Genomic DNA, 27,553 nt, shown 5'->3' with positions numbered 1-27,553 from the left:
ATGTCAGTTGGCAAGTCTGCCAAGAGTGTAGTGGACCATATTAGTATTTACGTGTCTTTCTGGGTAGTGTTCCGTCTCTTAGAAGCGGGTGAAGATCTTCTAGGCTTGGGGCTCCATTCTGATGCATCTATTCTCAGGGAAGTGGATTCCACATTTGTGGAGCTAGTAGAAGAAGAGTCTTTGTGGGAGGTAGCAGGCTCTGACCGGGTAGGAGGATTAGTTTGGGAGCTCTGAAGAAGATTCAGCTTACCGAGAAGCTCCATTCCTTTTTTCAGATTAAATATAGTGTAGGATAGTCCATCCAATTGGAAGAATAACTTTACTGGAAATCTCCATCTGTATTTAATAGATTTTTTTTCGAAGGCAGTAAGTGATTGGCTGGAATGATCTTCTTTTGTAGAGTGTATGAGATGATAGATCGGGAAAGAACTGCAGATCCCTGTAGGGGTCTGGTAGGTCCTTGTTTATAAAAGCTGCCTTAAGAATTTTTTCTTTGAAAGTGTAATGGTGTAATTTCACAACAACATCTCTAGGCTGTGCTTGATTTGAGTTTCTTGGCCGAACCACTCTATGCGCTCTGTCAATTTTTGCTTCCTGATCCCTTGGGGAGCCAACTAGCTCTGTAAATAGCTGTTCTAGATATTTGATCAGGTCGGAATTTGTAATACTTTCAGGTACACCTTTTAGTCGCACATTGTTTCATCTTGACCTATCTTCAAGGTCTGCTAGTTTTACTTCAAGGTCTGAAATCATTTCTGCCAGCGACTGTGAATAAGCGAGAAGGTTGGAGTGATCTGTTGCAAGATCCTCGTGTTTATGTTCTAGAGTATCAGTTCTATCTCCCAAGGTAGATATTTCTCTTTTGAGATCAGCTACAGATGTTCAAATTTCCTGTTTTAAGGAAGAGTGATGAGAATCCATTTTGGCTGAGAGAGAAGTTATGAGTTCTTTAAGAGTAGAGTTTTCTGAACTGTAGATAGAGTTTTTACCAGAGGGGGGTATTCCTTCCTCTCCTTGGCCAGATGGTGAGTCTCTGGAGTCTTCGTCTGATAGGTCTCTTTCCGCCAGAAATTTGCTGTGGAAGTGATCCGCCACAGTTCGCTTTGGCCCTTCATTATGCTTGTTGATGTTTTTTTTTCCTATTAGAGTGAGACATTTTCTTTGTTTTGATTTCTCTATGTAGGTAAGAGAGTGGTACAGCTATTCTTCTAAGGTTAGGAATATTGTGGAGTTATTTTTGTACACTTCTCCTCAGGGATGTTGCCCTCACAGGGCGATCTCGGTAAAGAGCTATTGGGATATGACCTGCTGCCACAGCAGACAGCAGGAAAAGGATGAGGAGAGTGTATACTTTTCCAGAGGGGGACCTTGAGTAGGTCTCTAAAATAGCTCAGGAGTAATGAGTAATGAGTTCTCTTACTGTTACTTTGTCCTTGCAGCAGAGGAATTAAGTCTGAGAACAAAAAAGAAATGTAAATTTATCCTCCTTTTAATTTCTCCAGTCAAAGGGGTTGTGAGGATATATTGGACAAAAGCTTTATTGATAGATCTGTGTGCAATCTTTACGTTTTATCAGGCTTCTTAAATAGAGCAGTAATGAGTTAAATGTCTATCTTTACACTGTTGAGAGGAGCAGCTATGTGCTTGAATAAAATATAGCTCCTCTGAGTCAGGTCTGCACTGATATCCCAATCAACCTGTAAGTTCAGCAGGACTCAGCAGGAAATAGGTACTTTTACAAGTGTTGTAGAGGATTTATAGTGCCTGCATTTGTATTCTAATGTCCATGATAGACAGAGGCTTTATTTTGTCTTGCCCCAATATTAGCAGGGATTACAGAACAGTTTGCGACTTGGCTAATAGCAGCAATAATGTTTAGGAGGGTCTAATATTCTGTTGCTGTGTGCGGGGCAACTGTTGTGAGATAATTCTCTTCTATTTAGTATTTATTCAGTAGTCCCATATAGAGAAACAAAAACAGGAGAAAATGACAGCGCTACACTGAATCAGGTGGGGCACCAGTAGAACTTCCCCTTTAAAAAAATAATCAAAAAGTAAAAACGGGGTGTATCTAATATCTGTTTCTCAGAAGACACACAACCACTCCCCTATAGTATAAACATACAGGGAGTGCAGAATTATTAGGCAAATGAGTATTTTGACCACATCATCCTCTTTATGCATGTTGTCTTACTCCAAGCTGTATAGGCTCGAAAGCCTACTACCAATTAAGCATATTAGGTGATGTGCATCTCTGTAATGAGAAGGGGTGTGGTCTAATGACATCAACACCCTATATCAGGTGTGCATAATTATTAGGCAACTTCCTTTCCTTTGGTAAAATGGGTCAAAAGAAGGACTTGACAGGCTCAGAAAAGTCAAAAATAGTGAGATATCTTGCAGAGGGATGCACCACTCTTAAAATTGCAAAGCTTCTGAAGCGTGATCATCGAACAATCAAGCGTTTCATTCAAAATAGTCAACAGGGTCGCAAGAAGCGTGTGGAAAAACCAAGGCGCAAAATAACTGCCCATGAACTGAGAAAAGTCAAGCGTGCAGCTGCCAAGATGCCACTTGCCACCAATTTGGCCATATTTCAGAGCTGCAACATCACTGGAGTGCCCAAAAGCACAAGGTGTGCAATACTCAGAGACATGGCCTAGGTAAGAAAGGCTGAAAGACGACCACCACTGAACAAGACACACAAGCTGAAACGTCAAGACTGGGCCAAGAAATATCTCAAGACTGATTTTTCTAAGGTTTTATGGACTGATGAAATGAGAGTGAGTCTTGATGGGCCAGATCGATGGGCCTGTGGCTGGATTGGTAAAGGGCAGAGAGCTCCAGTCCGACTCAGACGCCAGCAAGGTGGAGGTGGAGTACTGGTTTGGGCTGGTATCATCAAAGATGAGCTTGTGGGGCCTTTTCGGGTTGAGGATGGAGTCAAGCTCAACTCCCAGTCCTACTACCAGTTTCTGGAAGACACCTTCTTCAAGCAGTGGTACAGGAAGAAGTCTGCATCCTTCAAGAAAAACATGATTTTCATGCAGGACAATGCTCCATCACACGCGTCCAAGTACTCCACAGCGTGGCTGGCAAGAAAGGGTATAAAAGAAGAAAATCTAATGACATGGCCTCCTTGTTCACCTGATCTGAACCCCATTGAGAACCTGTGGTCCATCATCAAATATGAGATTTACAAGGAGGGAAAACAGTACACCTCTCTGAACAGTGTCTGGGAGGCTATGGTTGCTGCTGCACGCAATGTTGATGGTGAACAGATCAAAACACTGACAGAATCCATGGATGGCAGGCTTTTGAGTGTCCTTGCAAAGAAAGGTGGCTATATTGGTCACTGATTTGTTTTTGTTTTGTTTTTGAATGTCAGAAATGTATATTTGTGAATGTTGAGATTTTATATTGGTTTCACTGGTAAAAATAAATAATTGAAATGGGTATATATTTGTTTTTTGTTAAGTTGCCTAATAATTATGCACAGTAATAGTCACCTGCACACACAGATATCCCCCTAAAATAGCTATAACTAAAAACAAACTAAAAACTACTTCCAAAACTATTCAGCTTTGATATTAATGAGTTTTTTGGGTTCATTGAGAACATGGTTGTTGTTTAATAATAAAATTAATCCTCAAAAATACAACTTGCCTAATATTTCTGCACTCCCTGTATGGGACATAAATACAATCACCGACGTACACAACAGATATGTGAAAATACAACAGTCCCAAAATAAAACAGTCCCAAAACCATAGCTGGTTTAAGTCACACAAAAAGCATATAGACTGATTGTAGCAGGATTGGTGTGTTAACTTATCTGAACCAGATGGAGGCAAAGTTTGTTCAGTAAATGTGCATACACGGCAAATCCGACGTGGTAATGTCCAGTTGGTCTGATGGAATATATGCTGAAGGATCCTTACAGGAGCAGCTGATGAATCACGGAACTCCAGCTATGTGTATCCCGTTGCAGCAAGCTGTATAATACTTAAATTAATATCAATATTATCTTGTTGATAATCATATTGTTCTTTTTCAAGGGACTTAAGGATAGACAGGGACTTAATGTCCTTTGAGTCTAGCATAGATGTACTTCTGGTAATTTGATCCTTTAGATAGTACCTCTTTAGGGTTAATTTCCGTACATATTTTTGGAGATCAATATACATTTCAAACTTATTGGGGGGATGTTTAGGAGCAAATTTTAACCCTTTGCCCAAAAGTTTAATTTCATGGTCATTTAGTACTTTATCCGATAGATTAAAAATATCTTGTTTAGCTCTTTCTAATTCATCCTTGCATTTTTTCTTTCCCTGAACCAGTACCCCTCCTCTACATCCTCTCTTTGTTCTCTTCCTCTTTTTACAGGTTCCCTCCTCATTTCCCCTTCTTGTCTCCAATTCCCCTGATATTGTCTCTGTTCCCTCGGTGGACCCCAATTCTGTCTCCCCCTCTCTAAAAAAGAAGACGAAGAGGGAGGGGGAGAAGGGGGATAATTCCTATTCATATTATTATGTCTATTCTGCTGATAAGGCTGCCCCCTAGGTCCCTGAAATTTGGGTTTAGCTCCTTGTGAGTACCAATCTATGATTTCTTCTTCATTATTCCTACTAAATACATCATATCTATTATTTTGTGCCATGTTAGGTACCTCTTTCTCAAAATTACTGTTATGGGTGGGATATTGGTGTACCTGTACACTATTCTTTTCTTTGGGTCTAGATTTATTCCCCTTAGATTCTACTAAGTTCCAGGCTCCCTCCTTGCTATGAGCCTTGTCTTTGTTAGTTACACTTTTAGGTTCATTATTGTTTGTCTTTGGCACCTGCCGTATGTGACAGGAAGCGGGTCTCTTGGTGCTGCTGGTCGGCGTCTGAGGTGTTCCCGCTGAGATTTGCTACAGGCGAAAGACAACTAGCCAGAGGGCATTACCGCTCATACATTACTGTCATCTTGTAAGTGTGCAATTTTCTGTGTGTGTCATTTACCTGAATAAACGCTGCTGTGATTCGTGGATGCGCTGTTTTCTTCTTGTCATTTCCCATATAGAGAAAACAGTGAAAAAGGCTCCAATGAGGGTAACAATGCACTGTCTTACCTCTCACTTCCTCTTGCACAACACTTATTGCGCTCCGGAGTCCGTCTGCACTGCTAAGAGCGGCAACACTGACGATGCTGACACTGGCTCTCAGGCCTCAAAATGGCCGGGTTTCACGCCAGTTTCCATTCTGAGTGATTCAGCTCCCAGGGATCCTCCAGCTCCGACCGACACCCCAAGCAGGTCCCAGACACAACCGGAGCAGCCTCCGGTTGTCTCCGTGAGGTAAATTGCTGTTCTCCATGCAGTGATGTTTAGTTGTCTCCTGCGTTAGGTGTATCTCTGGGGCAGACAGGCATCAGGCAGATATCATCCAGCTGCCGCATCGGAGCGGGGTCCCGACCTCCCAAGCAGAAGAGTCTTGGAACCGGACAAGCAGCCTGAAGTAGATTCAGTGGGTTGCAGTATTTAGAGATGCAAAGTAAGTTACCGGGCTGACCGGTGGGGTTCTTTGAAGCAGCTCCGCTAGATCTGTGAGGGAAGTCCCAGTTTGCTATGAGCTGCGTTTAGATTAGCTTTCTGAATCTCACTTACTATTTCGTTATTAATGCTCCCAGGAGGTTAGTAGATAATCTGGGATAATAAATATCTAAGTAAGGATTTATTTTTCTCTAAATTTAACTCTTAATATAAAATGTTGGGAGAGAGCTCTCAGCAAGTGCGTCTCTCCTTCTTAACGGTTAGCTCCGCCCCCGAACATATAATTTTAAACAACTTTCCAATGTATTTCTATTATCAAATTTGCTTCATTATCTTGTTATCCTTTACTGAAGGAAAAGCATTGCACTACTTTTTCGAATGTTGCAAAACATTCGCCCATCCCTAGTGTGCAGGCACCATTAGCAGCTAGTTCCCGCTAGTGTAGGCTATGTGTGCATTCTTTTTCAACAAGGGATACCAATAGAATGCAGTACATTTGAACATAAAGGTGTCTTAAAACTACATGCTCTATCTGAATAATGCAAGTTTAATTTTGACTTTCTTATCCTTTTCACTTAAGTTTTTTGCCTATATAATATACAGTTGCAAGAAAAAGTATGTGAACCCTTTGGAATGATATGGATTTCTGCACAAATTTGTCATAAAATGTGATCTGATCATCATCTAAGTCACAACAATAGACAATCACAGTCTGCTTAAACTAATAACACACAAAGAATGAAACGTTGCCATGTTTTTATTGAACACACCATGTAAACATTCACAGTGCAGGTGGAAAAAGTATGTGAACCCTTGGATTTAATAACTGGTTGAACCTCCTTTGGCAGCAATAACTTCAACCAAACATTTCCTGTAGTTGCAGATCAGACGTGCACAACGGTCAGGAGTAATTCTTGACCATTCCTCTTTACAGAACTGTTTCAGTTCAGCAATATTCTTGGGATGTCTGGTGTGAATCGCTTTCTTGAGGTCATGCCACAGCATCTCAATCGGGTTAAGGTCAGGACTCTGACTGGGCCACTTCAGAAGGCGTATTCTCTTCTGTTTAAGCCATTCTGTTGTTGATTTACTTCTATGCTTTGGGTCATTGTCCTGTTGCAACACCCATCTTCTCTTGAGCTTCAGCTGGTAGACAGATGCCCTTAAGTTCTCCTGCAAAATGTCTTGATAAACTTGGGAATTCATTTTTCCTTCAATTATAGCAATCCGTCCAGGCCCTGACGCAGCAAAGCAGCCCCAAACCATGATGCCCCCACCACCATACTTCACAGTTAGGATGAGGTTTTGATGTTGGTGTGCTGTGCCTCTTTTTCGCCACACATAGTGTTGTGTGTTTCTTCCAAACAACTCAACTTTGGTTTCATCTGTCCACAGAATATTTTGCCAGTACTGCTGTGGAACATCCAGGTGCTTTTGTGCAAACTGTAAACGTGCAGCAATGTTTTGTTTGGACAGCAGTGGCTTCCTCTGTGGTATCCTCCCATGAAATCCATTCTTGTTTAGTGTTTTACGTATTGTAGATTCGCTAACAGGGATGTTAGCATTTGCCAGTGACTTTTGTAAGTCTTTAGCTGACACTCTAGGATTCTTCTTCACCTTATTGAGCAGTCTGCGCTGTGCTCTTGCAGTCATCTTTACAGGACGGCCACTTCTAGGGAGAGTAGCAGCAGTGCTGAACTTTCTCCATTTATAGACAATTTGTCTTACCGTGGACTGATAAACAGCAAGGCTTTTGGAGATACTTTTATAATCCTTTCCAGCTTTATGCAAGTCAACAATTCTTAATCATAGGTCTTCTGAGGGCTCTTTTGTGTGAGGCACCATTCACATCAGGCAATGCTTCTTGTGAAAAGCAAACCCAGAACTGGTGTGTGTTTTTTATAGGGCAGGGCAGCTGTAACCAACACCTCCAATCTCATCTCATTGATTGGACTCCAGTTGGCTGACATCTCACTCCAATTAGCTCTTGGAGATGTCATTAGTCTATGGGTTCACATACTTTTTCCACATGCACTGTGAATGTTTACATGGTGTGTTCAATAAAAACATGGCAACATTTCATTCTTTGTGTGTTATTAGTTTAAGCAGTCTGTGATTGTCTATTGTTATGACTTAGATGATGATCAGATCACATTTTATGACCAATTTGTGCAGAAATCCATATCATTCCAAAGGGTTCACATACTTTTTCTTGCAACTGTATATATATCTCAATTATTTATTTGTGCACCCTCAGCTTTACTGCACTTGGTCTAACATACCTTCAGATTACCATGTGAGAGAATGCCAGAACAGGTTTATGTAGCACGCCCCATAGAAGTTTATGGTGAAAGGGGCTTATCACAGCCATGCTATCCCACCTACATACTGTATATTAGCATGCCTCAAGCTTTTGCTTGAGCAATAACCTTTTAATTTCAATTTGTAAGAGGATCCCAAAAATAGAAGCACTATTGATTTAACATGTGAGGTGTTAGCGCTCAATAGTGCTAATATTAGAAGGGCTGTTCAATATTTAATTCATGGCAAAAGAATGAAAAATAAAAAGATTTATATTAGGAAGTATTTATAAATCACAAGAAAAATGTTCAATAAATTATTTTTATAATATGTCAGATTTTAATGTAAATAAATTTGCTCTACTAAAGTTAATGAATACAGTAATCATATTTCTAATCTATCTATCTATAATCTGTCTATTTAATCTATCTATCAGTCTATCTATTGATGGGTTTGTCTTGATATTAAAAAGTATGTATTAAAGGGACACTAAACCCAAGGTTTTGGGACTTCCTGTGGGAGGAGCGCTGAGGAAGGTGAACTCGCACTGAGCTCCTCTGCATGTGGAGCTTACTAACAGCAAACACCCCGCCACGGAGCCCTATTGCTGGGGAAAGTGCTATACCCAGCCTGGGGGAGAGAAGGGTGGCTAAGGAAGTCCGTACATCTCCGAAATGGCTGATTGAACACAGCCACAAGGATGGTTCCCTGTCGCCGTAGAAAAGGCAGACCCTATGTGTTGCAAGGAGACAAGCCCGATTTATAGCAGCCAGCTGGGACAGCATGGTAGTATCTGAGGCAGAGAAGCTGGCATTGGAGCTGCGGACGAAAGTCCTGTTCAAGAGAGTGCTGGGGTTGGTACCCTACCATGTGCAGTGGCTATACAGAACACTTACCAAGCAGGACGGCTTCGTTGCTGCAGGGTAAACAGCAGTGAACAGTGGTGTCACTACCCCCCCCACATTGGAAAGACGGCCGGGAGAGACAACGTCATAACGGTGAGTCTGCCACAGTGCAAGGAGCCGCTGTAGGAAGGCCGAGGAGACAAACAAACCGCTCAGACGAAATCAAGTTATACCGGAGAGTAAAAGGCAGAGGCCCCCCTGGCAGAGGCAGGCCCCCGGATAAAGGCGCAAGAAAGCGGCCGTGAAGAAGTGGGGGGGTAAGTAAAAGTAAATGTATCCGATATCATTGTGCTGAAACTGTAAGGGTAGGGTTCCTCTCTCTCTAGCCCAGGAGGCTCAAGGCTGAAGTGGGGAGAAACTGAATAGAAACAAAGCCCGTCTTGTCAAAATAAACAGGGCAAGAGTGGTAAAATTGGCTTTGTTTGGTATAAACATATAGAGGCAGCTTCAGGGAAATGGAAAGTGGCGGTTGCGCTTAGCTACATTAGATACATAAGCTGTATTATTTGAGCACAGCGGCCAGAATATCAAAGATATCAGTCTTCAGTTCACTGGTGCAGGACTAGTATAGAAAGAGGACACAGTACCTATGTACCTGATATAAGGGACTTACTCTGGACTGTTTGTGTCAGATACTGTACCCTAGCCAGGAGCAATAAGGAAACAAGTTATAGACTGGTTGGTGCTTCTGAGTCAGTCTACACCAGTGGCATAAGGAAATCATTGCATAATAGAAACCGCTTATAGGATCCAATATGGTTCCCACAGTGGAATCATGGAGAGAAAAAGTTAGGGGTGCCCTGATACTAGAGAGATACTTTTATTTTAAAACAAATAGAATGGCAATTTTTCAGGATATGATTTTCTACTGGGAATCCTATGCTGGTACTTAACAAGAAAATAGAAAGATGGATGTTTATAGAGGCCTTTTAAACCAAAAGTAGGAAGTATAGAATGAAGCTAACAAACATATTAACAGAATGTTATGTCTCCATCTTCTAATACACAGAGATGATATAAAATATGCAAGTTGTTGTTATGGTTTGTGATGTTAATGCTAATTTATCTTATGTTTAGTAAAAACAGAATTTATGCTTACCTGATAAATTACTTTCTCCAACGGTGTGTCCGGTCCACGGCGTCATCCTTACTTGTGGGATATTCTCTTCCCCAACAGGAAATGGCAAAGAGTCCCAGCAAAGCTGGTCACATGATCCCTCCTAGGCTCCGCCCACCCCAGTCATTCGACCGACGGACAGGAGGAAATATATATAGGAGAAACCATATGATACCGTGGTGACTGTAGTTAGAGAAAATAATTCATCAGACCTGATTAAAAAACCAGGGCGGGCCATGGACCGGACACACCGGTGGAGAAAGTAATTTATCAGGTAAGCATAAATTCTGTTTTCTCCAACATTGGTGTGTCCGGTCCACGGCGTCATCCTTACTTGTGGGAACCAATACCAAAGCTTTAGGACACGGATGAAGGGAGGGAGCAAATCAGGTCACCTAAACGGAAGGCACCACAGTTTGCAAAACCTTTCTCCCAAAAATAGCCTCCGAAGAAGCAAAAGTATCAAATTTGTAAAATTTGGCAAAAGTGTGCAGTGAAGACCAAGTCGCTGCCTTACATATCTGGTCAACAGAAGCCTCGTTCTTGAAGGCCCATGTGGAAGCCACAGCCCTAGTGGAGTGAGCTGTGATTCTTTCAGGAGGCTGCCGTCCGGCAGTCTCATAAGCCAAACGGATAATTCTTTTAAGCCAAAAGGAAAGAGAGGTAGAAGTCGCTTTTTGACCTCTCCTTTTACCAGAATAAACAACAAACAAGGAAGATGTTTGTCTGAAATCTTTAGTAGCCTCTAAATAGAACTTTAGAGCACGGACAATGTCCAAATTGTGTAACAAACGTTCTTTCTTTGAAACTGGATTCGGACACAAAGAGGTACAACTATCTCCTGGTTAATATTTTTGTTAGAAACAACTTTAGGAAGAAAACCAGGCTTAGTACGCAAAACCACCTTATCTGCATGGAACACCAGATAAGGAGGAGAACACTGCAGAGCAGATAACTCTGAAACTCTTCTAGCAGAAGAAATTGCAACCAAAAACAAAACTTTCCAAGATAGTAACTTAATATCTATGGAATGTAAGGGTTCAAACGGAACCCCTTGAAGAACTGAAAGAACTAGATTTAGACTCCAGGGAGGAGTCAAAGGTCTGTAAACAGGCTTGATCCTAACCAGAGCCTGAACAAATGCTTGAACATCTGGCACAGCTGCCAGTCTTTTGTGTAGTAAGACAGATAAAGCAGAGATCTGTCCCTTTAGAGAACTTGCAGATAATCCTTTCTCCAAACCTTCTTGAAGAAAGGAGAGAATCTTAGGAATTTTTATCTTATTCCATGGGAATCCTTTGGATTCACACCAACAGATATATTTTTTCCATATTTTATGGTAAATTTTTCTAGTTACAGGTTTTCTGGCCTGAACCAGAGTATCTATCACCGAATCTGAAAACCCACGCTTTGATAGAATCAAGCGTTCAATCTCCAAGCCGTCAGTTGGAGGGAGACCAGATTTGGGTGTTCGAATGGACCTTGAACAAGAAGGTCCTGTCTCAAAGGTAGCTTCCATGGTGGAACCGATGACATATTCACCAGGTCTGCATACCAAGTCCTGCGTGGCCACGCAGGAGCTATCAAGATCACCGAGGCCCTTTCCTGATTGATCCTGGCTACCAGCCTGGGAATGAGAGGAAACGGTGGGAATACATAAGCTAGGTTGAAAATCCAAGGTGCTACTAGTGCGTCTACTAGGGTCGCCCTGGGATCCCTGGATCTGGACCCGTAGCAAGGAACCTTGAAGTTCTGACGAGACGCCATCAGATCCATGTCTGGAATGCCCCATAATTGAGTTATTTGGGCAAAGATTTCCGGATGGAGTTCCCACTCCCCCGGATGAAATGTCTGACGACTCAGAAAATCCGCTTCCCAAATTTCCACTCCTGGGATGTGGATCGCAGACAAGTGGCAGGAGTGATCCTCCGCCCATTGAATTATTTTGGTCACTTCTTTCATCGCCAGGGAACTCTTTGTTCCCCCTTGATGATTGATATAAGCAACAGTCGTCATGTTGTCTGATTGGAACCTTATGAATTTGGCCTTTGCTAGTTGAGGCCAAGCTCTGAGAGCATTGAATATCGCTCTCAGTTCCAGAATGTTTATCGGGAGAAGAGACTCTTCCCGAGCCCATAGACCCTGAGTTTTCAGGGATTCCCAGACCGCACCCCAGCCCACTAGACTGGCGTAGGTCGTGACAATGACCCACTCTGGCCTGCGGAAGCTCATTCCCTGGGACAGATGGTCCAGGGTCAGCCACCAACGGAGTGAATCTCTGGTCTTTTGATCTACTTGAATCATTGGAGACAAGTCTGTATAATCCCCATTCCACTGTTTGAGCATGCACAGTTGTAATGGTCTTAGATGAATTTGTGCAAAAGGAACTATGTCCATTGTTGCAACCATCAATCCTATTACTTCCATGCACTGTGCTATGGAAGGATGAGGAACAGAATGAAGCACTTGACAAGAGCTTAGAAGTTTTGATTTTCTGACCTCTGTCAGAAAAATCCTCATTTCTAAGGAATTTATTATTGTTCCCAACAAGGGAACTCTTGTAGACGGGGACAGAGAACTCTTTTCTTTGTTCACCTTCCATCCGTGAGATGTGAGAAAGGCTAGAACGATGTCCGTATGAGCCTTTGCCTTTGACAGGAACGACGCTTGTATTAGAATGTAGTCCAAGTAAGGTACTACTGCAATGCCCCTTGGTCTTAGAACCGCTAGAAGGGACCCTAGCACCTTTGTGAAAATCCTTGGAGCAGTGGCTAATCCGAATGGAAGAGCCACAAACTGGTAGTGTTTGTCCAGAAAAGCGAACCTTAGGAACTGATGATGTTCCTTGTGGATAGGGATATGTAGGTACGCATCCTTTAGATCCACGGTAGTCATAAATTGACTTTCCTGGATGGTGGGTAGAATCGTTCGAATAGTTTCCATTTTGAACGAAGGTACCCTGAGAAATTTGTTTAGGATCTTCAAATCCAAAATTGGTCTGAACGTTCCCTCTTTTTTGGGAACTACGAACAGATTGGAATAAAATCCCATTCCTTGTTCCTTTATTGGAACTGGGTGTATCACTCCCATCTTTAACAGGTCTTCTACACAATGTAAGAATGCCTGTCTCTTTATTTGGTTTGAGGAAGTGAGACTTGTGGAACCTTCCCCTTGGGGGTAGTTCCTTGAATTCCAGGAGATAACCTTGAGAAACTATTTCTAGCGCCCAAGGATCCTGAACATCTCTTGCCCAAGCCTGAGCAAAGAGAGAGAGTCTGCCCCCCACCAGATCCGGTCCCGGATCGGGGGCTATTCCTTCATGCTGTCTTGTTAGCAGTGGCAGGCTTCTTGGCCTGCTTACCCTTGTTCCAGCCTTGCATTGGTTTCCAGGCTGTTTTGGGTTGTGAGGCATTACCCTCTTGCTTAGAGGATGCAGAATTAGAGGCTGGTCCATTTCTGCGAAAGGGACGAAAATTAGGCTTATTTTTAGCCTTAAAAGACCTATCCTGTGGATGGGCGTGGCCCTTTCCCCCAGTGATGTCTGAAATAATCTCTTTCAAATCAGGTCCAAATAAAGTTTTACCTTTGAAAGGAATGTTAAGTAATTTTGTCTTGGATGACACATCCGCTGACCAAGACTTTAGCCAAAGCGCTCTGCGCGCCACAATAGCAAACCCTGAATTTTTCGCCGCTAATTTTGCTAATTGCAAAGCGGCATCTAAAATAAAAGAGTTAGCCAATTTAAGTGCGTGAACTCTGTCCATAACCTCCTCATATGGAGTTTCTCTACTGAGCGACTTTTCTAGTTCCTTGAACCAGAACAACGCTGCCGTAGTGACAGGAACAATGCATGAAATTGGTTGTAGAAGGTAGCCTTGCTGTACAAAAATCCTTTTAAGCAAACCTTCCAATTTTTTATCCATAGGATCTTTGAAAGCACAACTATCTTCGATAGGAATAGTAGTGCGTTTGTTTAAAGTAGAAACTGCCCCCTCGACCTTGGGGACTGTCTGCCATAAGTCCTTTCTGGGGTTGACCATAGGAAATAATTTCTTAAATATAGGGGGAGGAACAAAAGGTATACCGGGCTTTTCCCACTCTTTATTTACTATGTCCGCCACCCGCTTGGGTATAGGAAAAGCGTCGGGGGGCACCGGAACCTCTAGGAACCTGTCCATCTTGCATAATTTCTCTGGAATGACCAAATTGTCATAATCATCCAGAGTAGATAATACCTCCTTAAGCAGTGCGCGGAGATGTTCTAATTTAAATTTAAATGTCACAACATCAGGTTCAGCTTGATGAGAAATTTTTCCTGAATCTGAAATTTCTCCCTCAGACAAAACCTCCCTCATGGCCCCTTCAGATTGGTGTGAGGGTATGACAGAACAATTATCATCAGCGTCCTCTTGCTCTTCAGTGTTTAAAACAGAGCAATCGCGCTTTCTCTGATAAGTAGGCATTTTGGATAAAAGATTTGCTATGGAGTTATCCATTACAGCCGTTAATTGTTGCATGGTAATAAGTATTGGCGCACTAGATGTACTAGGGGCCTCCTGCATGGGCAAAACTGATGTAGACACAGTAGGAGATGATGTAGTATCATGTTTACTCCCCTCATTTGAGGAATCATCTTGGGCAATATCATTATTTGTGGCAGTACTGTCCTTACTTTGTTTGGACGCTATGGCACAATTATCACATAAATTTAAATGGGGAGACACATTGGCTTTCATACATATAGAACATGGCTTATCTGAAGGTACAGACACGTTAAACAGGCTTAAACTTGTCAACAATGCACAAAAAACGTTTTAAAATAAAACCGTTACTGTCACTTTAAATTTCAAACAGAAAACACTTTATTACTGAATATGTGAAAAAGTATGAAGGAATTGTTCAAAAATTACCAAATTTTCACCACAGTGTCTTAAAGCCTTAAAAGTATTGCACACCAAATTTCAGAGCTTTAACCCTTAAAATAATGGAACCGGAGCCGTTTTTCAATTTAACCCCTATACAGTCCCAGATACAGTCTTTGCTAAGACCCAACCAAGCCCTGAGGGGAATACGATACCAAATGACGCCTTCTAAAAGCTTTTTCAGAGATTCTTAGATCCTCACACATGCATCTGCATGCCCTGCTCTCAAAAAACAACTGCGCATTAATGGCGCGAAAATGAGACTCAGTCTATGAGTAGAAAGGCCCCCTGACTGAAAAAGGTGTCCAATACAGTGCCTGCCGTTTTATAAACGTTCCCCAAGATTATAAATGTCAATAGTTAGCCTAAATTTGAATAATATGCACAAATAAAGCAATCGATTTAGCCCATAAAAATGTCTAACAGTTTTTTAGCCCATAATAAGCCCTTTATTCTGTTTGTTTTTGACTAAGAAAATGGCTTACCGGTCCCCATGAGGGGAAATGACAGCCTTCCAGCATTACACAGTCTTGTTAGAAATATGGCTAGTCATACCTTAAGCAGAAAAGTCTGCTAACTGTTTCCCCCAACTGAAGTTACTTCATCTCAACAGTCCTATGTGGAAACAGCAATCGATTTTAGTTACTGTCTGCTAAAATCATCTTCCTCTTACAAACAGAAATCTTCATCCTTTTCTGTTTCAGAGTATATAGTACATACCAGCACTATTTTAAAATAACAAACACTTGATAGAAGAATAAAAACTACATTTAAACACCAAAAAACTCTTAACCATCTCCGTGGAGATGTTGCCTGTGCAACGGCAAAGAGAATGACTGAGGTGGGCGGAGCCTATGAGGGATCATGTGACCAGCTTTGCTGGGACTCTTTGCCATTTCCTGTTGGGGAAGAGAATATCCCACAAGTAAGGATGACGCCGTGGACCGGACACACCAATGTTGGAGAAATGTTATTGTACAACACATTGATATGCATCAAGGGAAATACGTATGCAAAGAAGAATTTTCCAGAAACACCTATCATTGGGTCTGTCAATATTTAAACATTTCATCTCAGATATAACTGTGAGAATATACTGAATAGAGTATTAGAAATTGACTCCTGTCTGTATGAAATATTGTAACCCATTGTTGTCTGCATATTGTATATCTTAAAAATTTCAATAAAGAAATAATAAATAAAAAAAAAAAAAAGAAACCGCTTATAGGAGGCGGTGGAATTCAAATTTGTTTTATAGTGGCTGAAAGTGAAAACTACTCCGGACTTACCAGGCCAAGAGACAGTATTCACTTATTGTAGTACTGCAGAAGTGTAACTGAAATAGGATTACAAGTTGCCATTGCCAAACATTGTGAGCGGCATTTGGATTTAGTTAATGAACACTGAAATATTTTTTATACCCAGGGTGGAGCTGTAAAATCTCCCTCTGAGCAGGAAAGATATTGGATTAGAAAAATACTGCTCTTTCTCTGTGGTTTAAGTCATTAGTAGATAGCCTTTGTATCACTGTATGCATGACAGAGGGATAGGCATGTTTAATCTATGCTAAATGTGGCGTGACTTTTTGTATTATTGCCATCACTGTTTATAATTGTATTCGAGGTAGAGACTTTCTTTTTGTTTTTTTTCCTTCTTTTTTTTTCTTTCTTTTTCTTTCCTTTTCTTCCGGTAATCAGTAGATGCAAGGAAGGTTATCAGGTAGAAAAACTCCTAAAAAAAGGAAAAAAAATAAATAAATATTAATTCAAGTGTTAATAATATATAGGCAATAGTTTAGGGGTAATTGTGTATTAATACTGCATAGGTAGCGGGTAAGCAGAAGCCGCAATAGTTATACATGCAGTTATAGTGCAGGTATCCTTCAAGACTAAGTTTATAAATGTAAATTAATTGATATTTTGCACAACGCTATAGGAGGGAAAATATAGTGGGGTCGGCGCAGAGAAGCATTCTTTCTGTACACTCTCGCAGATTACAGAAGCGAAGTTAATCTGGGAGTCAAACTCAGTTTTAGTGCTGTTAAGCAAAAACAAGTGATAGAGGTACATATTCTAGCAGATCTCTCTTAAGAAATTGGGTACCTAAATCAGATTAGAAAAAGGCCACCTGGATAAACTGAGGGAAATGTGTTTTTTTGAATAAGCTCACCAAGTAACAAACCTGTAGTGGGAAAGTGTATTACCAGCCAGGTAGTAAGTTCCTGGCACCCTTAAGGAAGGAGAGGAAAAAGGAGAAGGAGAAAGGTCAGGACAACAATAAGCTTCAGGGGTGAAGGGCCCGTAGCGGGTAACGAATAAGTATAAATGGAAAAATACGTTACAAATGTGAAAAATAAGTCACCAGCAATGCCATTAAAAAGAGACAAAAGACAGAAAGCACAATATGAAACCAGCACATAATATAACATACAAAGCCCAGATAGAAATCTAGATACACAGCTTACTACAAATCAATTGGCGGATCTCATTCTAACGCAATTCGAGATTGTCAAAAAGGAGATCTCAGATTTATCTAATGAAATCAGGCAATTTTCGATCAGGTTAACGGAGGTAGAAAATAGGGTGTCAGATTTAGAAGATAAAGCAAATGTACAGGACCTAACAGTGGCCAGGCACACAGATAAAATTAACGCATTACAGTTAAAGATAGAAGACCTGGAAGACAGGTCGCGACGGAGTAACATACGTATAGTAGGATTGCCTGAAACAAAAGGGTATGAAGATCTATTGACCTTTGGTTCTGTTACACTGCCTAACCTACTAGGGATGCAAACTACAAATGGGGTACTGCAGGTGGAAAGAGCACACAGGATCGGCCCTTTAAGGCAACCTAGAGAGAGTAATATTAGACCAAGAGTGCTCTTGATAAAATATCTGAATTTTCAGGACAAGGTGAATATAATGTATCATTACAGAAAAATAAAAACCCTCTCCATAGGTGATAAACAAATCCTGATATTCCAAGATTTCTCTATGGAGACATCGGTTAAAAGGCGCGCTATGGCACCGTTCTGCACAGGGCTGATTAAAGCAGGGTTAAAAGCCACGATGAGATATCCAGCAAAAATAACGGTCCTGGGCATGGCTGTGTCATAGCGCTCAACTCGGTGGAGGAAGCGAAAGCTTTCTGTACCGAGAATAACATAGAACCATGAGGTCCTCAGAGAGGTTACGGATGGCAGTCAAGAGCTTAAGATAGCATGGGGGGAGCAGAGAAATGGATATAACTGTGGGATCGGGGGGGCTTATTACTGTATATTGGGTTTCTTTTCTTTTTTTTTTTTTTTTCGCGTAGGGCGGCTCTCGTCACAAAAGCGGGCTATAATTAGTAAAAGATGAGTGTTAGAAACACTTGTGCAAAGTCCGTGTGTGTAGTTAGGCAAATGGATATAGTTATGTCCAACGTATTCTGTTCAGTCAGATTAAAGAGGTATAACACAATGTTCAGTGTACACAGCAAGTAAAGGGAGAAATAACCTGCTCGTTTCTTCCTTTTCCCCCTATTTTGATGCCCATTTCTTTTAATTCAACAATAAAGAATTGACTTTTTATTTATATCCTTTGGTCCTTTGGATTATTTTTTCTACTAAAAGATGAGTGTGTCACTTAAATTTGTGTCATGGAATATGGGAGGGATAACCTCCCCCATTAAGCGAAAAAATATTTTAAAGTTATTGAAAAAACAGAAGTCAGACATTATATTTCTGCAAGAACTACATTTGAAAGCTACTGAAATAGAGAAGATAAAAACTAATTGGCTTGCGGAAGTTATTGCAACTCCATGTGAGTCGCGTAAATGTGGGGTAGCCATACTGTTTAATAGGAGTTTAGATTATGAGCTATTAAAGTTAAAACTTGACCAGCAGGGGAGATTTATTATTATGCAAGTAAAAATAGATGACAGAATCTGGACCCTGTGTAACATATATGCACCCAACTCATTTGAAGTTAAGTTCTGGCACCTGATTCAAAAGGAGCTGACACCGTATCTAGGTCAGAATTTGATTGTAGCGGGGGATATGAACACTGCATTATACCCAGATAGTAACAGACTTAAGGTAGGACGTAGGCAGGCATATCATAGGGAAGCAAGATTTTTTCGAAATTTTACAAAAACGATTAAAGTTAACGACATTTGGCGCCTACAGCATCCAGATGAGCGGTCCTACACGTGCGAATCCAAGGCACATAGATACTTTTCGAGAATCAATATGTTTTTAATAGACGAGCAGCTCTTAAAATAGGAGATCGAGACACATATAGAAGAGATACTTTTATCAGATCATGCAATAATCAGTTTTAAGATTTTACTAGAAGGTAGGCTGCACCCTAATTTGAACACATTTAGATTCCCCAGTTTTATGTCCAATAATCCAAAGTTTATCAACTGGGTTTCGAATAAATGGAAAGAATATATTTCACTTAATAGGGACTATATAGACAAATCGGAAATTTTGTGGGAAGCAGGGAAAGCGGTCATCCGCGGCAAGATAAAGGCATATATGGTCAATCTAAATCGGAAAAATAAGGCCAGAGAGATTCAGCTAGCTAACCAGATGAGAAACGTATACGAGAGGTACCTGGACAACCCTAACACCGGTTGGTGGGAAAAATATTCCCGATCAAAAGCAGAGAGGGAACAATTTATGAAAGAAAAATGGGCGAATGAAGAGGTGAAGTGTAGGTCAAGATTTCAAGGACTCCAGGGAGTATCGGCAAAACATCTAGCCAAGATAACAAAGTTTCGCAAAAAGCGTAATATAATTGCTGTAATTAAAGAAGGTGAGAGAGTATACACCAATCCAACAGAAATTAAAGAGGTATTTTTCCAGTACTATCGAAAATTATACTCTAAGGAAGATATAAATAGGGCAGGTAAGGAACAATTCTGGGAACAGGTAAAAACTCCTAAAATCTCGTCTGAGGCGTTACAGCAGGTTAATGCACCAATCATGGAAGGGGAGGTGTTGAGAACCATTAAAAAATCTAAAGCAGGGAAAGCACCAGGACCAGACGGTCTCTCTGCCGAATTTTATAAAATTACCTCAGAAATAATAGTAGGGACTCTCACCAAGTTATATAATGAGTATTACCTTAAAAAAGATATGAAGTCCCCGTATTTTTCTGATGCAATTATTTCATTAATCTTAAAGAAAGGGAAAGATGCCTCGAATTTGTCTTCATACCGCCCTATCTCATTACTAAATCAAGATTACAAGATACTAATGTCCCTGATAGCTGATAGATTAAAAAAAATAATACCGGACCTGATCCACCCAGATCAGGTTGGATTTATACCAGGGAGAAACTCTGCACGTAATATGAGAAGGGTGTTAACAATGGTGGACCATTTCTTTCGGATCGGGCAGGACGCCGGAGGGAAGAGAAAGAGTCAGATAGATCAAGATATAGCATTAGTGGCAATAGACGCCAAAAAGGTGTTTGACTCTATTGTGTGGGACCATCTGTTTGTATCACTTGAGAAGTTTGGTCTCTCCGGCTCCCTGCTTGACCTGATTGAACTGATCTACAAGAAACCTAAGTCACAATTATTAATAAATGGGGAATTGTCTAAACCGATAGTACTTGAAAGAGGCACACGCCAGGGGTGCCCCTTGTCCCCTTTGTTGTTCGACATCACGCTAGAACCCCTCGCAATATATATCAGAAACAAACTACCACCGGTAAAGATAGGTGCGCAAAAAATGCTGATCTCATTATACGCGGATGACATCCTACTCTTTCTGCATGATATGGCTACCTGCATCCCACAACTTTTGCTGATGATCGAGAAATTTAGCTCATTCACAGGTTATAAAATAAATCCCGCAAAATCTGAAATATTATGGTTAAATAAAACTGAGACGAGCGAGAACATAATCTTTAAAGAAGTCCAATATATTAATTATTTGGGGATTAAAATTGGGAGGAATCCGGGTGAGTGGTACCAGCTGAACTATAAAGACTTATTTGAAAATATTCAAACGGATATAGGAAGGTGGAACATGTACTATCTGTCACTATCCGCTCGGATTATATTGATAAAAACGATTCTTTTCCCCAAAGTATTATTTCTGCTTCAAAATCTACCTTTAGCGATCAGAAAGAAAGATATAGATAGATACAATAGAGCATGCTCACTATTTATCTGGGGTAAGCGGAAGGCACGCATATCCACAGAAATGTTAAGCTATATAAAACAATGTGGCGGACTCGCCCTCCCCAATATTAAGTACTATAATTATGTTACTCTGATTAAATTTGGAATAGATTGGCTGACTGAGGCAGAGTATGTTACTTACTATAAGTTGGAAGCTGAAATAGTGAAACCCTTTAACCTGAAGGCACTATTGCATTGCCCATACAGGCGCTTACCAAGCAATGTGGCTAATCTAGTAACATTCACTAGTATTGTGTGGGCATGGCAAAAGTACTGTCATATAATGGGACAAGAATATCAGGTGTCGGCGTTGCTTCCAATTGTTGGGTGCGTAGACTTCTCACCAGGGTTACATAACAGGATATTCCGAGAATGGCAAGATAAGGGTCTGAGATATTTTTCACAAATAAGAACAGGGCAGGAGGGAATAATACGGACCTTTGAGAGTCTGGTGGCTGATTATAACCTTACTGTTAAACACTTTTATACATATTTACAAGTGAGACATTATATAGAAGTACAAACCGCGAAATATGGTTCGGACTGGAGTCAGTCAGCTGTCGATCCTAGTCTAAAATTATACAGGGCGGGAGTTAGTTCAATAGCTATATGGTACCAGAACATAATGCGGAGGTTAGGACAGAGACATGTCAATCAGAACACTGAAAAATTCCGTAAATATTTTCCTTTTATACAAAGTGAAGATATTCTGGATAGTATTAAAATGGTAGAAGGAGCCACTGAAAGAATCAGCTGGCAAGAGTCACAGGCGAAACTCATTAATAATTTTTACTTGACCCCAGAGAGAATTAGTGGATGGGCTAGAGCCCCTCCAATAAGTTGTTATAAATGCAATTATGCTAAAGCAAATCTGATGAATTGTCTATGGAGCTGTTCAAAAGTGCATCAATATTGGTTGAGAATTCAGTTTTGGCTTAATAAATATTTAAATGTCAAAGTAAAACTTGAAGCAATTCAGATATTTTTCCTTCAAAGGGCTGAGAATTCAGGAGATAGAAATCTTACAAATTTGGTTATTCTGGCAGCCCGTAGTCTTATATTCAAAAAATGGAAACAAAGAGAGGCGCCAAGTCTGAATGAGCTTATTAACAATATAAAATTTCAAATGATAGTTGAAAGGCAGGATCTGAAAAACACAGATAAACACTACAGAAAGTAAATTCAGTAAATGGAAAAATTATATTGGGTCCTGGCCCAGAGCTCTACAACGCCAGTTTCTCGACCCTTTACAGGGCTCAGTACCCTTTCTGAATCTAGCAGTGGCAGAAATCTTGCCGGCACATTGGGTAGATTAAGACAATGAGACACACTCAGTTTGAGAATTGATACTTTAGTAAATAAAGGAGGAAAGCGGGGGAAAACAGAGAAAGAAAATAAAATATATTATTATTTTTTATTTTTTTTCTCTCTCTTCTTCTCCTTCTCCCACCCCCTCCCCCTTCCTCTTGCTCACCTTTAGAAGGTGGGTTGAAGTAGATAAGGTTAGTGTAAGCTGTTCTAAAATGTACACAGTTAATAGACGTAGAGTTAGGTCGATTGTAGAAGAGAGTCTGTGTCGAAGGAAACAATATAAAGGTGGTCTGGGGGTGTCAGTGAACACCCTCGAATTATAAAGATCTCTGGATAATTCAGAGACGTGTGTGGTAATTAAAAAATGTTTAGTTTTGTATGCAGATATATAGAAGGACATCGGAAGCTTGGTAATAGTGTCCCTCTCTCTGTATTATGTGTAACAGTTGGAGCTTGGTGGGTATAGGAAGATGTCACACTATAATACAAAATGTGATAGTTTTTTTTAGAGTCAGTGTGACATTTTGTGTGGCTTTGTTGTTCAGGTGAAAAATGTAAAAAGATCTAATGTACCATCGACCACTTATGAAATGTTTGTGATTGTTAAAAATTTATTTTCTTATTTTCGAAAAAAAATAAAAATTTAAAAACATAAAAACCCAAGTTTTTTATTTCATGATTCAGACAGATAATACAATTTTAAACAACATTCCAATTTACTTCTATGATCTATTTTCCTTCATACTTTAGATATCCTTTGTTGAAGAAACAGCAGTGCAAAGGGGTGAGCCAATCACACAAGGCATCTATGTGTAGCCACCAATCAGCAGCTACTGAGCATATCTAGATATGCTTATCATCAAATTAAATCAAGAGAATGAAGCAAATTAAGATAAAAAAAAGATAATAGAAGTAAATTAGTAAGTTGTTTAAAATGGCATGCTCTTTCTAAATCAAGAAAGAAAAAATGTGGGTTTCATGTCCCTTTAATAACACAAATCATGTTCAATAAATTCTTTTTATAACACTTATGAATCAATATTTTATTCTTTATATGTCAGATTTTAATGTAACTAAATAAATGTGTTCTACTAAAGTTAATTAATAAAATGATCATCCATCTATTTATTCTATCCATCTATCTATCATCTATCTATTTATTCTATCTATCTATCATCTATCCATTTATCTGCAACACACACAAATAGTTAAAGACACATACTAAAACACATATGGACAAAAAGCTAACTAATCATACATTCTGCAATACAAATATATTAAACAAATCATAGTCATTTGAAATATCATGTTTTTTAATAAAAATCTGAATCTGTAATGTTTGGCTTTAATTAAGGTGAAACTATTTGCTTTTATAAAGTGAATGACTTTGCTAAAATCATTTAACACAAATATTAATTTACAATATTGTTTGAAAATGTGTTCAGGAAAATTTGAATATATATTACTAATTAGAAACAGATACTGTATATAAGGTGTAAATCCCTCACACCTAAGAGATTATCACATCAAGATATCTGATAACCTATAACAATATCCTGAGATCCTGGTAAGCAAATGTTATATCTTATACTTATATATTTGTAACAACTTTATTTAAACTTCTTATGACAGTGACCTTTATTTTAAATTTAGTATAGATTTTTAATACAGGTAACTCACTTTTTTATGGCACCAGAGTAAAGAAACAACACAATATTAATAACAATTAAATTAATCAGATGCTTATTTATAACATTACACTGAATACTAAACATTATAAGGCTTTGTGGTGTAATCATGAAAATAATTAGCAATAAGGGATATTAGTAATCTTGTAGTTGTACATGACAGAACAATATCTATATCTATAAATTAATACTGACATGTTCTATGGAATTGTAATCCTTTAAGTTTAGTTTTATATTAAAAATAAACTTCAGATAATAGAATAAAACAATCAATCAACTGAATGATTATAAATGTATTTCATTAAAGGGACATGAAACCCCTAATCTCATGTCAATGCATTTTTAAACATCTTTGCAATTTACTTCTAATATCAATTTAGCTTTATTTTATTGGTATCCTTTATTGAAGTAGTAGCAGTGCACTGTTTGGAGCTAGTTGAACACATTGGTAAGCCAATGACAACAGCCATATTTGTGCAGCCACCAATCAGCAGCTAGCTCCAGTCCTTTAGCCTACTTAGGCATGCTTATCAACAATGGATACCAAGTGAACAAAGCAACAGCAGTAAAATGGAAAGCAGTTTAGAATTGCATATGCTCTATCTGAATCATGATATTTTAATTTTGACTTGAATGTAATTGTGTTTTAATGTTTCTTTAATGATATTTAAATAAACACATTTAGTAAAAATGTGATATGGTTCTAATTGTTTTTTTTTTCTTTACTTTTAACAGGTAAAGATGAATTTTAAGTACATAGTTGCAGTGTCCATTTTAATAGCATCTGCATATGCACGAAGGTAAAATAAAAAAACAAGGAAAGAACTATCAAAACTATTTATTTTAGATATGAATATTTTATTTCAGAGAACCTACTAAATATTTAAGAGATACTAAATTCTTAAAGATGCAATGGTCATATTTCCATATGTGGTAATGATTTTGTGACATAAAGCTTTCAAAAATGTGTCTAATGTAAAGTGCTATCTGCTTCCATTTTCCATCCAGTACTACATATACACATTACATTATATGAGAGCACAAAATGTAGTAAGATGTTAAAAGGAAGTTAGAAGGAATAAAGGTGGTTTGAACAAGGGCGTTAAATTTTTATTTCCATATTTTACTTAAGAATAAAAAGAACATTTTCTTCTATGTGAAGAACATTGGAAGTGAAATATTCAAAAGTACCTTCGGGTTTAGCACAGTTGGTTAGTGCATATCAGGTTTCGCTCGTGTGCTAACTTTTTACTTTCAACTTGTAAAAGAAAGCTAAGCCACTCACATAAAAAACGTACTTCCAGCGGTGTGCACTTGAACAGGAGAGCTAAATAGTGAGAGAGAGAGAGAGAGAGAGAGAGAGAGAGAGAGAGAGAGAGAGAGAGAGAGAGAGAAATAATCAGTTTTTATTAACAAACTAATTTGGTACAAATACAAATGCCTAAATACCCAATTTAATCCCTTAAGGACTAAGCATTTCAGACAAAAACGTTCCCAAAAGACCAGTGCATTTTTGGCATCACTACATTTAAACAGAAATAGAGCATTTTTTATATTTACCTATCAAAATTATATCTTTTTTTTAGTAGACAACTCAAATATTAATCTATGCCCATTTTGGTATATTTCATGCCACCATTTCACCAACAAATGGGATCAAATAAAAAAAAATTGTTAGTTTTTTTACAATTTTAGGTTTCTCACTGAAATTATTTACAAACAGCTTGTGCAATCATGGCACAAGTCGTTGTAAATGCTTCTCTTGGATCCCCTTTGTTCAGAAATAGCAGACATATATGACTTTGGCATTGCTTTTGTTAATTAGAAGGCTGCTAAATTCTGCTGTGCACCTCACTTGTATTATGCCCAGCAGTGAAGAGGTTAATTAGGTAGCTTGTAGGGTTAATTTTAGCTTTAGTCTACAGGTTACCCTCCCACCTGACACATCCCCCCCTGATTCCCCACTAATGCCACTAAAACAGCTCTCTTCCCTCTCCCACCACAAAATGGTCACCCCCATCTTAAGTACTGGCAGTACTAAAATAAAAGGCTTTTTAATATATATATATATATATTTAAATTTAAATATCTTTTCTGCAGTGTAGAATCCGCCCTTACCCCCAACCTCCCTGATCCCACCGAACAGCTCTCTAACCCTCCACCCTCTACCTATTAGACATCATCTTAGATACTGGCAGCTGTCTGCCAGTACCCAGTTTGACCTCATTTTTATTTATTTCACCCATTTGTAGTGTAGCTGCCCCCACTTATTACCATACCCCCCTCCCCTTCCCAGATCCCTTTCCCTCAACGGATCCCACATAGGATCTCCCTCATTGCCCCTCCTCCCTCCTTCCCCCTCACTGATGCAGCTTTTTTTTCCCCCTTGTCTGTAGTGTGGCGTAACAGTCCCACCTGCTCTTGCCCTCCTCCTGCCCCCTCCAGCAATGGACCGCCCACCCACCTACCTCCTTAAACAATCTGCACCACTGCTGTCCAATACAGAAAGGGCCACAGAGTGGCCCTCTCTGCATCAGTAACTCTGCAACTCTATTTCAGCAGTGCCCAATGTACCCCATGTGATCTCGCTATTTTTATTGACATTGTGGCAGAGAGAAGCCCAGGACTGCAGCGACGTACATGGTACGGCGCTGGTTGTTAAGGGGTTAAAAAATTTAACTGCTTTTTATAAGCAATTACTGATGTCTGTTATTTGCTCAGTGGTACTACAGACTAAGCAAAAGCCATCAAAGCACCAGGTGTGTCCATCTGTCCAAATTAGGTAGAACTGTGCTTTCACAAAATAAAATATATTTTTAAAAACAATAAGTAGTTTAATCTTAAAATGTTAAAGTCATAAGATTAGTTTACCAATCTGATTTATTTATTTATTTTTAGTGAAGAGAACGACATACAGTCTCTGAGTCAGAGGGATGTTTTAGAAGAAGAATCACTGAGGGAAATCAGAGGTATAGGAGCATCCATCCTAAGTGCTGGTAAATCAGCTTTAAAAGGCTTGGCTAAAGGATTGGCTGAGCATTTTGCGAATGGGAAGAGAACAGCTGAAGAACATGAAGTGATGAAAAGACTGGAAGCCGCAATACAGTCTCTGAGTCAGAGGGATGTTTTAGAAGAAAAATCACTGAGGGAAATCAGAGGTATAGGAGGAGCCCTCCTAAGTGCTGGTAAATCAGCTTTAAAAGGCTTGGCTAAAGGATTGGCTGAGCATTTTGCGACTGGGAAGAGAACAGCTGAAGATCATGAAATGATGAAAAGACTGGAAGCCGCAGTGCGTGATCTAGATTCCTTGGATCATCCAGAGGAAGCTTCTGAAAAGGAAACCAGAGGCTTCAATCAAGAGGAAAAAGAGAAACGCATTATAGGGCCAGTATTAGGTATGGTTGGTAGTGCACTTGGAGGTTTACTTAAAAAGATTGGATAATTAAAGCCAGAAAAACTTTGCTTTCATGAATATTTGTAAAATGAAGCCAATCAGATAACATATAATAAAACATAAATAAAGCACAAAAAAGATATTTAAACAAACTGCATGTTCTCTACTCTGCTATTAAATAAAAATCATATGAGCAAAA

The 27,553-nt window shown here is 39.5% G+C and overlaps 1 protein-coding gene across 1 annotated transcript; it reads left to right on the top strand.

The window, feature by feature from the left end:
• LOC128652355 (bombinin-like peptides 1) lies at positions 1 to 27,553 on the top strand. Its single transcript, XM_053705295.1, has 3 exons — positions 1 to 207; positions 24,696 to 24,760; positions 26,859 to 27,553. Exons 1-3 carry the CDS (start codon positions 1 to 3, stop codon positions 27,400 to 27,402), a joined length of 816 nt encoding a protein of 271 aa, XP_053561270.1. The 3' UTR covers positions 27,403 to 27,553.

Source organism: Bombina bombina, chromosome 3 (assembly GCF_027579735.1).
Source record: "Bombina bombina isolate aBomBom1 chromosome 3, aBomBom1.pri, whole genome shotgun sequence".
Classification (NCBI taxonomy): Eukaryota; Metazoa; Chordata; class Amphibia; order Anura; family Bombinatoridae; genus Bombina; species Bombina bombina.
The sequence above is the reverse complement of the archived record's forward strand: the minus strand, read 5'-3'. Positions and strand labels throughout refer to the sequence as shown.